Raw genomic sequence first — 15,604 nt, forward strand, 5'->3', positions numbered from 1 at the left:
TTCCTGGACAATAATGAAAAAACTAATAACTATCTAGTTCAAAGTTGTAATAATAGTACATGTTCCATATCAGATATAACTGTCACAATTTTAGAAAATTTAGAGTTAGAAAATTTAAATAAAGAAGAGAAGAATAATAGACTACGTAAACAGGAGGATTTCTGGATCCATACTCTTGGTACAGCTTATCCTTTTGGGCTAAATGATCGTGTAGCAAAATATGGTGACATGTCTCAGGTTGTTGTTAAATGTATTGATGGTTTTATGGACCATCCTTCTTTTACTTGTCCTACTAAACGTAAAAAACGATTTCTGTAATAAAATGTCTAAATAATTTATCCAAGAGGAATTTAATCAAACTTTTCTGGATTGTTAAGAATAATACAGCTCTTGAATATAATTTAAGGTAATATGCGATACAATTTGCATTCTAACTAAAACGAAATTTATTTCAAAAAAGAAAAAGTTTGATAAGATTGGTAATAAGGATAACAGATTATATTTACCTATTAATTTTACTTGTAAGCAGATTGAAGATATTAATTTACCGGAAATTTTAAATCAGCGGGATGTGAAACAGGCCCTTCCTAGTAATTTGAATTATAATGATAGTCCAGTTTTAACTTATAAATTTTCAAAAACTATTGGGCAAATTATTTTTAATTATAATTTAATACTTAAAAGATTAGATAGTGATATAAATTGGAAACCAGTTTGTAACTGTAAGCAACTTGTCTTATTTGTAAATCCCACTTACAAACATGTTATAACAGGGGACTTGTCAATAATTAAGCAAGATGATCTTCAAATTATAATGAATAAAGGGGCTAATTTCCGTCTTTCTCATCATCTGAAACCATCGAGTGTTCTTGATGGCTTGGAAAATGATTTTGATTTATTTATTGATAAGTGATGTAAGAAAGAGAATAAAAATAAAGAGAGTTTTCAAAGTTGGAAGAATTTAATTATTAGTAGAATACGAAATAAAATATATTCTAACTTAAAAAATAGTAACACTAAATCATTATTTTTTAATGCTAAGATTAAACAAGCAATTGCAAATCTACAGAATGAATTTGTAATTGTGCCGGTGGATAAAGCTAATAATAATTTTGCCATAATTTGTCAGAAGTTGTATTGTGATATCTTAAAAAGGGAGTTATGCACAACTAATGTTTACGAAAAGGTAAATTTAGAGGATGAGAATTTAATTGAAAAGACTGAAGAAATACTTTTTAAAAATTTTAATATTAAAATAAATTTTCAATGATAAAAAGTTCCCTTTCCTATATTGGACTGTAAAATTTCATAAGAATCCCCCTAAACCACGGTTTATTGCTGGAGCAGCTAAATGTCCAACCCGCATTGCTGCTACTGACCTCTCTTTAAGTTTAAAGGAAATTATAAATAAACTTAAAACCTATTGTTCTGGTATTAAGCAATTTTCGAATTTTAATCCATATTGGAGTGTTAATAATTCACTGCAGGTGATATATTCTTTAACAATGGTTTCAGCTAAAAGAATTGAGTCTTTCGATTTTGCGACAATGTATACTAATTTATCACTTAATGTAGTGTTAGATAATTTAAAAACTGTTATCAAGAAATCTTTCCTCTTATCTAGTAAAAGGTTCTTAAAAATAGACACTTATAATAAAATAGGTATATGGACAAATTGCTTTAAGACTACAGTTAGCTTGAGGTGTTACAGCTTGGATATGATTTTTGGGTTGTTAGAATTTGTTTTATACAATACTTATATATATAAGATTTGGTGGTGATTCGTACAAGCAAATCGTGGGAATTCCCATGGGGGGGGAATGCCAGCCCATTTATAGCTGACTTGTTTTTAAGTCAACTAGAATATAAATATATGATGGATAAGAATAATCCAAATAATTTGAAACATGTTTTGTCAAATAATAAAAGATATTTAGATGATATTTTGGTCTTAAATTGTAAGGATTTCATTGATATTTCTAAAAATATATATCCATCAGAGCTTACTCTTGAACCTAGTCATGGTGCTGGTCTTGAAGATCATTTCTTAGATTTAAATATTAATATTTCTGATAATAGTAAATTAAGTTTTAAACGTATAATAAAATGGATGATTTTGATTTTGAGGTGACTAGTGTCCCATTCCCTGAAAGTAATATACACTCAAATATCACATATTCGGCGTTTTTCTCACAGTTACTACGTTATGCAAGGATTTGTAGTAATTATATTGATTTTAAAAATAGATATAAAATCTTAAGCCAAAAATTGATATTAAGAGGTTTTTCTGCAAATAAATTAACTTGGCAATTTAAAAAAATTTGTTTTCATTATAACGAACTTTTAAATAAATACCAAAAAATTATCTGGAAATACTTAGGGAAATTTTTGGCTAATTTCTGAGGTTTGCGAAAAGTTGATGCAGCGCTTATCTATTTTGAATTGTGTTTCTAATAGAGCGAATTTTTCAAAAATAGCCAGATGGTAATGATGAATTCTGTAATTGTTTAGTTCATTCAGGTTTTTTGCAAAGAGTTAATATTTGTGATTTGGTAAAATTTATCACATTTAGTTTACCTATTGTTGCTAAAAAGAGGAGTATATTAACAGGATAAACTTGTTTTGGTGTTACTTGGTTGTTCTACATTTGCTGTTTTTTTTTGTTTTTTTTTTCATAGGCATGTATTTTGGGGATGATACCTGACACGGGGATGCCATGGATATTCTGTGGTAGGCATAACACTTGACTGGGTAGAGAATTTAAAGTGCCGAAACCCTATAGGCAAGTGTATTCTCCTGATGAGCCCTTGTGTTGGGTTGTTGCCTCTGAATTATTTGTTTTTACTGTTTTTATTGTTTGGTAAATGACGACTTATACTTATTGACGACATGACTGCCTGTCCATGGATTATTCTTTATGGTTGATTGTGTATGGCTATGCTGTTTGACCTATGTGGTTGTATGGATGAGTAGGGTTAAGGCCTCATTCAATTGCTGGTCTATATTCATCACTAATTTAGGAAAACAGTTTTCCCTTTCTCCTTCTATCTCTTTTTTTTTAAATGTGTTTGTGCTGTTGTAATTTTCACTGAAATCTCATATATATATATATATATATATATATATATATATATATATATATATATATATATATATATATATATATATATATATATATATATATATATATATATATATATATATATATATATATATATATATATATATATATATATATATATATATATATATATATATATATATATATATATATATATATATATATATATATATATATATATATATATATATATATATATATATATATATATATTTATATATATATATATTTTATATATATATATATTTATATATATATATATATATATATATATATATATATATATATATATATATATATATATATATATATATATATATATATATATATATATATATATATATATATATATATATATATATATATATATATATATATATATATATATATATATATATATTTGGACATTTTGACATCGAGAAAAGGGTTGAATTGTATGGGTTTAGAATAAATAAAAATGTACTGTCTGTCTGTCCGTCTGTTTCAGTAGCTTCTATAAAAAAAGGGAAAAAATAGAAAAAAACTGAAAAAAAAACTAAAAAATAAAAAAAAAATAAGAAAAGAAAAAAAAGGAAAAAAACTAAAAAAGAAGAAAAAAAACCCAAAAAAAAACAAAAAAATAAAAACTTAAAAAACTAAAGAAAAAAATAAATAATAGAATGATTTTTTTTAATGCTCAACCCATGAGGAAAGTGTTATAAGAGACAGTATTTGACTTGGCATAAATTTTAAAATACTGGACCACAACTTATTTGGCCGAGACCGAACTTCTTCCGAACAAGACCAAATAATTGAACTCTGATAAAGAGAAAGCTGCTTTGCAAACTGGCGTTTAGTATAAATATACAATTTGTGCCGCCACCCATCTCGCGGTTTATTCGTGTCAATCCAAACTGAAAGCCAAAACTTAGCAGAAAAGCAAGCATTTCGCAAATAAGTTGTAAATTCACAAAAAATAATTAGTTAACCATCTGGGCTCTTCAGTTCCAACTTTTACTCCCCTAATAGGTGCTGCCGATTTCAAGGAGGCACACTCGTGCCTCTTTAAAGAGGCGGACCACGACAATGGCGAAGCGGAAGTGTGCTGGGCCCATAACCCAGAGGTCGGTGGATCGAAACCGCTTGCGGCTAACTTTTTAAAATTTGTAAAATTAGGTAATTTTGTCAGTTTGAATTTATTGATACAGAAAGGGAGAAAATAAACATGGAAACATGTGATCAGAATTACATACTGGAATGTTCACAAGAATTTATACTGAAGCGGGGGTAAGGCTTGATGGAAGCAAGTTAAAAGAACCATTTAAATTGATTTCCTAATTGAAGCCGTTGGTGAAATTTTCTATTGTAATAACTTGTTTGATAACAAGCATAACAGCAGCTTGGCGCAGCGGAAGCGCGCTGGGCCCATAAACCGGAGGCGGGTGGGTAAAACCCACTAGCTGCTAAATTTTTAATTAAGCTGCTAAACTATTAAAATTATCAAAATTAGATAATTTTGTCAGTTTGAATTTATTGATACAGAAAGCGAGAAAATAAACATGGAAAATTATTATTAAATTACATCCACCATGGATTGTAGAAAAACGTACAGAAATAATATGAAAAAAACTTCGTTTTCTTAAAGAGTTAAAGAGGCTGCGTCCCAAAGTCGAACCTTAAAACGTACAGGAATTAGGAGTGGCAGTTGGGGGGCTGCCGCCCCCAAACCCCCCGCTTTTAGAGACTCTTTTGTACAGGTTTTTTGTTGTGGGGGAACTTCATTGTTACTAATTACTAGTTTCGGCGCAATGGTTCTCCTGTCCTCTTGTGTTTAACATTTTTCGAAGTTATTCCATTATTCATTCATTTCAATTTTTTGTTAATTAAAAGAGGGCCTTTCCGAAGCCAAGAGCGGGGGGTTCGGGGGGTGGTAGCCCCCCACAAAAAAAAACCTGTACAAAAGTCTTTAAAAGCGGGGGGTTTGGGGGGCGGCAGCCCCCCAACTGCCTCTCCTAATTCCTGTACGTTTTAAGGTTCGACTTTGGGACGCAGCCTCTTTAACTCTTTAAGAAAACGAAGTTTTTTTCATATTATTTCGGCAAGAGCCAGGGCAAGAGTAAGTTCACTACAATAAATGTTCAGCCTAACTCGAGAATCACGTATATTCTTTATTGAACTCTGCATCAACAAATCGAACGGTATACAAATTCTCGTGGGAATATTATTGCACACATTCTGGAAATGATCTGGAGACGCACTGTCCCTATCATTAGCATAAGATACAGATTGCTTTTTCGGAAGCCGGTTAGAATCTGAGCACGGTACCATGCTTACGTCCAATCTGACGTAAGATTGGAATCTCTGACAACAACTTCCGCAATAGTTACGGATGACTGATAAAAAATATGGTCTAAGTTAGATGTACTACCCGAATTATGGACGTAAGTAGTACTCTCATTCTCTGGTGCAACTACATAATCGTCATTAAACAGATCGAAATTAATACTTTGGCGATCATAATCACCCGAAGAATTAAGTGGGTCGGTTAGATCACAAATGGAGTTACCAGTCGTGATACAGGTAAACCCTGTTCTTTTATTTTTAGCAAGCAGTTCGTGGGCAGATAAATGTTCAGCATAACAAAATCCGGATTCTAATTGCCAAAAAGTCACTTGGCGAATCAAAAACAGACGAAGGAAAACATGACTTCAAAAACGTTGCTAGACCACCGCAAGGCCGGCCACAAGGCTGAGAGCGGCGTGTAGCGATCAAGAACACTATGATTGGTTGATAGTTTCTTAAGGTTCAGGCTCAAAGTAGTTGGAAAGTGCTCCTGAATACTCATTATATCACATTTAGATAAAAAGTCCTTTAAAAACTCAGATTAATTTAGCAAACTTAAATATAAATTCTGTGAGGTAATCGCATAAGAGGTGGAGGATCCTTGGTTCATTTCTTCATTGCACCTTGATGGGCAGGTTTTAGACTCATTTTGCTAGGGGTTTAGCATTGTTCTTCGCCTTATTAGCCGGTCACCTTACACTGTAGCATGTATGACTTTTCTTTTTGCTCAAAATGCAGAACATATCTTTCGTGCACGTATTATCCTACGTGGAAGTTAGGTCACAAGCAACACAACGACCACAAATAGGTGTTCAGTACGCAGTCGGCTGGTATGTGACCAACTCCATGGCAGGAAAAACACCTTTTCGGGAGAAATATGAACTCTTCCGCAGGCAGCTTCTCTTAGCCGACCCGAACGGATTACACAAGAAAAATCTTCAACATCCTTCCTGGTCCCAAATACAGCTTAAACACTTCGGAACGCTCAAACTTACCGATTTCTATTGCCCTTGATGCACTTGGAACAAGGGATTCTACATCAGTATAAGTCGTTTTAGGTGGAACCTGCTTCAGGACGGCAAGAAAAACAGTTTCTCTTTGAGCACTGTAGCGACCCCAGACTATATATATATATATATATATATATATATATATATATATATATATATATATATATATATATATATATATATATATATATATATATATATATATATATATATATATATATATATATATATATATATATATATATATATATATATATACTTTATCTATTCTTTGAGTGCAATGTGGAAGATATAACTATATATTTTTTCTAAGGTCCCAAATAAAGGACTAAAATCTCAAGATCCTGGTAACCCTGTTGTCGGGTAAACTTAATACCTTTTTAACTAACTTTCGTATTGCTTTTTAAAGTTTTCCTTTTTTATGTATAAATATATTGAACAGCTAATATGGGTTACAACATAAAAATAAAATGAAACAAATTTATTTTTTAAATCTGTCATTTATTCTGCTTGTGGTTGTAATATCTTTACATTCCAATCAAATTTAGCCTAATTAGTACTGGTCATTTGTGAATCGCAATTTGCCTAATCCCGTTTATATTTTCAGGTCCGTAACTTGAAAGCAATGGGCTTCCGGGTTCCATTGGCGATTGTCAACAAAGCACATCAAACTAATCAGCTCTATCCTTACGCGATCTCTTTGATCGAAAGTGTACGGACTTATGAACGTACTTTGGAAAAGGTAAGATTTAATTGTTTATTTTTGTGCTAAGTAGCAAGTGTGCGCATTTATGAATTTTATAAGATGCTGCAATCCTGCCGATTAGATGCAAGGAACCACAACAAAAATTCTAAGTTTTTTATTGTCTAAATCCTGGCACAATTGTTTTTTTTTAACTTGTGAGGAAGGCTTTTCTTGAATCCATTTTATTTTAGTTAAAATTATGAAGCTCCTTTTTTTAATTCCTCTTCTTTTAGCTCTTTCATCGTTGTTTCATTTGGGCATACAATTAGCGTTAACGGCACTATTTTTAAACCTACCATGAATAGAGTAAAGATCTTATCTGAGATGAATAACAGTCATTGACTTAATCATCATTGTATTTTCGTGTTTATTGGTTATAATATCCGCTGAAAGCAGTTGGAATGGCTCGAGAAATACTCCTGGACCTTATTGTTAACCTCTCTTCTAAAACGTTGGAGCCCCAGGAAATCGAAACACTGGAAAAAGGTCCAAAATTCTCTTTTCTACCGAAACAAGTTCCTGCGGTAGATATAATTTCCTCTCTAGAGTCCGCTTTGCATAAACGCTATCCATCTGTTTCTAACCCTGAGGAAGTTAGGTCTGGTCTCATAAATACCCTTTATAACAGCCAAAGAAAGGTTAAGCCTCCTACCACTTCCACACCGAAAAATTTGCACGACATAAAAATACTATCTAATCTCCACAAAGACCCTTCTATTATAATAACCAAACCAGACAAAACAATTCACTTGTTGTTATGGATACGATAGACTATGACAACAAAATTCTTTCACATTTAAAGGACAAAATTACATATAAAACAATAACTCATGATCCTACTGATCAATTTGTTAACAATATTATAAATGAATTAAAGCAGCTAAAACAAAATGGTAAAACCACCCCACAATTATACAATAAATTTTTTCCCCGTGGTAGCTTCTGTCCCAAACTCTACGGTTTACCAAAAATACTATCGTAGCATGTACTAAAGCCCCCGCTTCCATTATTGGGAAATGGCTTTGCAGAGCTTTCAAATCTTTATTGTATTCCCAAAATTCCTATATTCGTAATTTGGCAGATTTAGTTAAAAAACTTAGCAACACAAGTATTTCAGAAAACATAATAGGTAGTAGTTTTGACATTGTTTCCATGTATACGAATATAGATGTGGCTATCTCTGAGGATTTATTAAAAAAACAAAATAGACGAAAATTACCACCTAATCGAGGTTTCAGCGACAGGAATTGATTGTGAAGTTTTAATGACTCTAGTTAAAATTTGTAATAAGTTTTCTATATATTTTCAGTTTCGCGATTCTTTTTATCAGCAAAAAAAATGGGTTACCCTTGGGGGCACCTTTATCCGGGCTACTAGCGAATACTTATGTCGAGAATCTCGAAAATTGGGCATTAAATTCTTATTTTTTAAAACACGTCTATTGGGGTCGCTATATGGATGACGTAATTTCACTTTGGAATTATGGAGAAGCTGAACTTTTGGGCTTCTTAGATCATCTTAATACTTATGACCGAAATTTGCAGTTCACCCTAGAAGTTGAAATTGAAAATAAACTACCGTTTTTAGATGTGTTAGTTATTCGTAATACTGATAAACTGGATTTCACTATCTATCGAAAGCCAACGCAAAACAATAGATATCTTCTTTTAATTCAAATCACCCCCCACAAGTCAAAAGAGCAGTTGTAACTTCTCTCATTGATTGTGCCCTAAACATTTGCTCTGATTCGTATATAAATGCATAAATAAACTTTATCAAAGATATTCTTTTTGGTAATGGATACCCCATTCGTTTTGTCAATAAGATAATTAACTGTAGACAAAAAAGACATTCCCGTAAAGTTGAAGAAGATATTTCACAATGTGAGGCTACTGATAAGCCCTCAAATATTGTCTATCTTTCGTATATCCCAAAAATCACAACAAAATTAAAAAAATATTTGCACAAACTTAATCTGTATGTAGTTTTTACTAATAATTTCAAAATCCTAAATTTCTTAAATTCCGGTAAAGATAAAACCCCAGTTACTCGCCAAAGAGGGTCTATCAATTACCTTGTGATTGTGAAAATTACTATGTTGGCAGGACCCATCAGAATCTAGAAAAACGGCTACACCAACATAAAAAAGACATAGACAAGGCATTAACTTCAAATAGTTCCAACAACTCCTTTGATTCTGCTTTAGGTTGGCATATATTTAATAATCCCTCCCACACGATACTTTTTGGAAAATCTTCATTCATCAGTAATGATTTGGGGATAATACAGGTGGTTCAGGAATCAATCGAAATTAATCTCAAAATAAATAATAATATTTCTTTGAACAGAGACTTGGGGGGTACTCACTAAATTCTTTATACTCAAACTTAATTAAAAATGATCTAGCAAAATATTTTACTAAACCGATTTATAATAGTATTGAACCAGTTACGAAAAGACCTTTTAGACAGGCTGCCAAAAACGCTAGGTTGGCTCTGAGAACTTGCATTTAATCATTTTGTTCTGTTTTGTTTGAGTGAATTTATCGTCTCACCTCATTCTATTTGCCAGTCGTGGTTGAACTTCGTTGAAGTAAGGATGCTAGGGCTGTTTTAAAAAAGTTTTTTTTTAAAAAGCATTATTAGTTTTAATTCTCACATTTTAATGTAAGTATATATATATATATATATATATATATATATATATATATATATATATATATATATATATATATATATATATATATATATATATATATATATATATATATATATATATATATATATATATATATATATATATATATATATATATATATATATATATATATATATATATATATATATATATATATATATATATATATATATATATATATATATATATATATATATATATATATATATATATATATATATATATATATTTCTCGTATTGTGCTGAAGATGACCCTTGGACATAGGGCCGAAATATCCACAGGTTTGATTTCCACTGTCTTGAAAAAATTTTCGCTATTGTTTCTACTTTGTGTTTGTTCATTGAGTCCTCTTTCGATAATCTACAACGACTAGTTTGATACGATTATCCCTGGGGAAAACAAAGTTATGCACTTCCATCTTTCGAAGAAAAAATGCAAAACTATGTATTTTTGTAGATGGTTACTTTGTTCATCAAAATATTGACTAAATATTCAAATGTTGTCCCAAATTTTATTAACAATCCAACATTTTAATTCTTAAGCAGAAAAATTGAAAAAGAGGAACGCTGCCAATCAATTCATAATATAGCCTGCTACAATTTAGCATTAAAAAATTGTGAGTTTACGGGGCGAGTAGCCTATATCATATATTGGTTAGGCCTGGGCATGACTCGAAAAACGATCAGAACCTGAAGCCCCCTCACATAGGAAATACTTTATGTTCGTTTGAAGTTTGAATGTTGCTCCTGACTTTCAGTTGATTGTTTTTAATTCAATGTTGTTTTAATTGCCTCCTGCTAACTCGTCCTTTGAAATATAGGCGTTTTTTCGCCAATTCGCTTAAAACCCATTGGGTCTTTACGTCAGTGAACATTATTTCTTTAAACAATCCGTGATCTTTTTTTTCTATCAAAAAATTCAAAATTCCACATTTTAACAGATATGAGCTTGGAGCCTTCACAGTAAGGTTTTTTGATACGCTGAATCTGATGGTTCTCATTAAGATTCTATGATTTTTAGGGGGTTGTTTCCCCCTTTTTTCGAAAATTAGACAAATTTTCTCAGGCTCGTAACTTTTGATCGGTAGGACTAAACTTGATGAAACTTATGTATTATGAAATCAGCATAAAAATTGGTATTGGCATTAAAATACCGTTTTTAGAGTTTCGGTTACTATTGAGCAAAGTTCATTATCGCGAACTGTTTGATTTCAATTCGTTATCACGAACCGTTTGATTATTATTTCTGTTGATATCGTTTTATGTCAAACTTGACTCTATGTAAATTTGCAGGTGAGTTCTATTTGTAGGCTTGCTAGTTTTGAATTGGCATATTCTCTGTTATTTTCTTGAAGATTATATTGTTTTTTTGATTTTTATTTTTTACTAGGACCTAAAAATATTTTTTTTTTTAGCTTGAAGATAAGAACAACATATCAATGCTTGCTGCAGGTATATACAGAGATGTCCAGACTGTCATTAGTGAGGTAATGAATTTTCTTCTTCTATTGATTTATCGTCTTTTTTTTCCTTTTTTTTCATATAATTAAGTATGCCATAATACAAGAGCTGACCAGTTATTACTACAACGGAACTCGAGGCTGTTAATTGTAATAGTCTATTTGACATTTTGACCTAAGAAATGATCAAAAACTGAAAATATGATTGTTTAGAATGCGTGTTTATGTAATTTATATGACTCTTCCAAGGATAAAAGGTGGCAGTCATAAATATTTTCGACCCCTCCCCTCTTCAAAAAATAATAACTTAAAATTCGTTAATAGATATTAATCAATTAGAAAATTATGTTGACTAAAATACTCACAATTGCTAGTGATGGTGTAAAAAACTGCTTACAGATTTGATGATAAATATGACATTTTCAAAAAAGAAAGAAAAATCAAACAGGTACTTAAAGTAGATCGCTTGGGAAGATTTATATAGTTGTAGGATTGGTACTTCAAACTTGGAATACACGATGCCGCATGGGCTGTAAATCATTATCATTTAAATGGGCTGATGTCAGATCAACCTCTGAAAGAGCTGCTTCGGATTCTCGTCCCAACCATTGTTTAAATAGCTTCGATTACACCGAGGAAAAACCTACGAATACACCTATAGCGTTTGCAAACTGTGAGTAAATAAATTTTAGCTCCAGCTTTTTTTGTCAAATGTTTATTTCAAAGCATATATTTCTTCACAAAATACAACGCAAGCTAAGTAAGCATGTTCTAACAGCTTCATATAGTCAAGATGCATTGATTAGTCAACTATTCTTGAGAAAAAAGTATACAATTTGAGTCCAGAATAAGATGTACTTGACGCAAAACTTGAAAGTTGCTGAAAAGTAGGATTTTGACGCTTTTTACCCTTTTTGTAAATTGAACAAACAAAGAAAAAGCTTGAGGATTACACTATTGAGGGAACAAATTAAACTAATAAGGAATAGGAAAGAACTGAAACAAGTTTTAAAATGTTTGTATAATCTTCAAGTTCTTACAAGTTTATTTTGTTTCAGGGCATTGGGCTTGTTTGGGAATCGTACAAACTTGACCCTTACGTTCAAAAGCTAGCTGACCTAGTTTTTCAATTTCATGAGAGAATTGATGACTTGCTTAATATGTCCGAACAAATTCAAGCAGATTTAAAATCTTTGGACACATGTTCATATTCAGCGCAGACATTTGGTGATATTCTTGCCAAAGTTCAGCGTGTGGTTGACGATTTGTCTTTGAGACAATACTCAAATCTTAATGCTTGGGTTGTCAAACTCGACGAAGAGATCGAAAAAAAGCTTGCTGTTAGGTAGGTTTGAAATTTTATTTTAGCACTTGATTGAACTTTATTAGTGTTTTGAGTTACAATTTATAATAAGTACCACATTGTGGTACTGTGATTTTTTAGGCCTTTATATTGGTGACCGTAACAAACTATGCAACAAAGCTGGTCTGTTTTTCGATTTTTATGGCACTTGGTAATAACCAAGTGACATATAGCAGTCGCCAATTCTGTCGGTCTGTCGGTCCCGGTTTTGCTACTTTAGGCACTTCCAGGTAAGCTAGGACAATGAAATTTGGCAAGCGTATCAGGGACCGGACCAGATTAAATTAGAAATAGTCGTTTTCCCGATTTGACCATCTGGGGGGGAGTGGGGGCCCGGTTAATTCGCAAAAAATAGAAAAAATGAAGTATTTTTAACTTATCAGCGGGTGATTGGATCTTAATGAAATTTGATGTTTGGAATGATATTGTGTCTCAGAGCTCTTATTTTAAATCCCGACCGGATCTGATGACATTGGGGGGAGTTGGAGGGGGAAAACCTAAAGTCCCGGTTTTGCTACTTTAGGCACTTCCAGGTAAGCTAGGACGATGAAATTTGGCAAGCGTATCAGGGACCGGACCAGATTAAATTAGAAATAGTCGTTTTCCCGATTTGACCATCGGGGGGGGGGAGTAGGGGCCGGTTAATTCGGAAAAAATAGAAAAAATGAAGTATTTTTAACTTATGAGCGGGTGATTGGATCTTAATGAAATTTGATGTTTGGAATGATATTGTGTCTCAGAGCTCCTATTTTAAATCCCGACTGGGTCTGATGACATTGGGGGGAGTTGGAGGGGGGAAACCTAAAATCTTGGAAAACACTTAGAGTAGAGGGATCGAGATGAAACTTGATGGGAAAAATAAGCGCGAGTCCCAGATACATGATTGACATAATCGGAACTGATTTGCTCTCTTTGGGGTAGTTGGGGGGGGGAGTAATTCTTAAAAGTTAGAAAAATGAGGTATTTTCAACTTACGAACGGGTGATCGGATCTCAATGAAATTTGATGTTTAGAAGGATATCGTGTCTTAGAGCTCTTATTTTAAATCCCGACCGGATCTGGTGATGGGGGCGGGGAGTTGGGAGGGGGAAACCTAAAACTTGGAAAACACTTAAGAGTGGAGGGATCGGGATGAAACATGGTGGGAAAAATAAACACAAGTCCTAGATAGATGATTGACATAAACGGAACGGATCCGCTCTCTTTTGGGTAGTTGGGGGGGGGAGGTATTTCTGAAAAAAAGAGGTATTTTTAACTTACGAACGGGTGATCGGATCTCAATGAAATTTGATATTTAGAAGGATATCGTGGCTCAGAGCTCTTGTTTTAAACCTGACCGGATCTGGTGACATTGGGGGGGGGGAGTTGGGAGGGAGAAACCTAAAAATTGGAAAACACCTCCAACGAGTGGAGGGATCGGGATGGAACTTGGTGGAAAAAAAAACACGAGTCCTAGATACATGATTGACATAACCAGAACGGATCTGCTCTCTTTGGGATAGTTTGGGGGGGGGGGGTTTAATTCTGAAAAATTAGAAAAAATGAGGTATTTTTAACTTACGAACGGGTGATTGGATCTCCATGAAATTTGATTTTTAGAAGGATATCGTGTCTCAAAGCTCTTATTTTAAATCCTGACCGGATCTGGTGACATTTAGGGAAGTTTGGGGTGGGGAGACCTAAAATGATGGGAAACGCTTAGATTGGAGGGATTGGGATGAAACTTGGTTGGAAAAATAAGCAGAAGTCTTGCGTGATTTACATAATTGGAACGGATCTGCTCTATTGGGGGGGGGGGGGTAATTCTGAAAAATACGAAAAATGACGTATTTTTAACTTACGAAGGAGTGATCGGATCTTCATGAAACTTCATATTTAGAAGGACCTCGGAACTCCGATATCTTATTTTAAATTTCAACCGGATCAAACGTAATTGGGGGGGGGGCAGTTGGGGGGACCGGAAATCTTAGAAAATACTTAAAGCGGTAAGATCAGGATGAAACTGGATGGGAAGAATAGAAACCTGTCTAAGATACGTGACTGACATAACTGGACCGGATCTGCTCTACGTAGATAACTTCGAAGACCACACTGCCTTTCCATGACGAAAGTAAAACAGTTCAAAATAGGGATGATACCTTTTTATTGACAGTGAAATATAAAATTATTTAACTGGATATTTCGAACACATATACAGTGTTCATCATCAGCAGTAAAACTCAAATGTAAAACTTCAGTAAAACTTCAATATGTGTTCGAAATATCCAGTTAAATAATTTTATATCTCACTGTCAATAAAAAGGTATCATCCCTATTTTGAACTGTTTTACTTTCGGATCTGCTCTCTTTGGTGGAATTGGGGGGGGGTATTTTGAAAATTGAGGTATTTGTAACTTACGAAAGGGTGACCAGATCTTAATGAAATTTGATATTTAGAAGGATCTTGTGCTTTGAAGTTCTAATTTCAAATTCCGACCAGATCCTGTGACATTCGGGGGAGTTGGAGGGGGGAACCGGAATTCTTGGAAAACATGAAAATTGGAGTATTTATATCTTACGAATAGATGATTGGATCGTAATGAAATTTGATTTTTAGAAGGACGTCATGTCTCAGAGCTCTTATTTTAAATCCCGACCAGATCTTTTGACATTGTGGGGATTTGGATGGGGAAATCTTGGAAAAACACTTGGAGTGTAGGAATCGGGATGAAGCTTGGTGGATAGAATAAACAAATGTCCTTGATACGTGATTGACAGAATCGTACTGGATTCGCTCTCTTTGGGGGAGTTGGGGGGAGGGGTTCAGTGATTTGGCGAGTTCGGTGCTTCTGGACGTGCTAGGGCGATGAAAATTGGTAGGCGTGTCAGGGAGCTGCACAATTTGAC

General features: G+C 33.1%; 1 protein-coding gene across 1 annotated transcript in view; it reads left to right on the top strand.

Annotated features, from left to right (window-relative positions):
* LOC136034766 (dynein heavy chain, cytoplasmic-like) overlaps nucleotides 1–15,604 on the top strand; it is a gene marked incomplete in the record, with an annotated part of 269,617 nt that overhangs the window by 57,183 nt on the left and 196,830 nt on the right. Inside the window, 3 exon segments of the mRNA XM_065716167.1 lie at nucleotides 7,061–7,195; nucleotides 11,311–11,382; nucleotides 12,414–12,700. Coding sequence (XP_065572239.1) covers nucleotides 7,061–7,195; nucleotides 11,311–11,382; nucleotides 12,414–12,700 — 494 coding nt within the window.

This window comes from Artemia franciscana, chromosome 13, assembly GCF_032884065.1.
Source record: "Artemia franciscana chromosome 13, ASM3288406v1, whole genome shotgun sequence".
Classification (NCBI taxonomy): Eukaryota; Metazoa; Arthropoda; class Branchiopoda; order Anostraca; family Artemiidae; genus Artemia; species Artemia franciscana.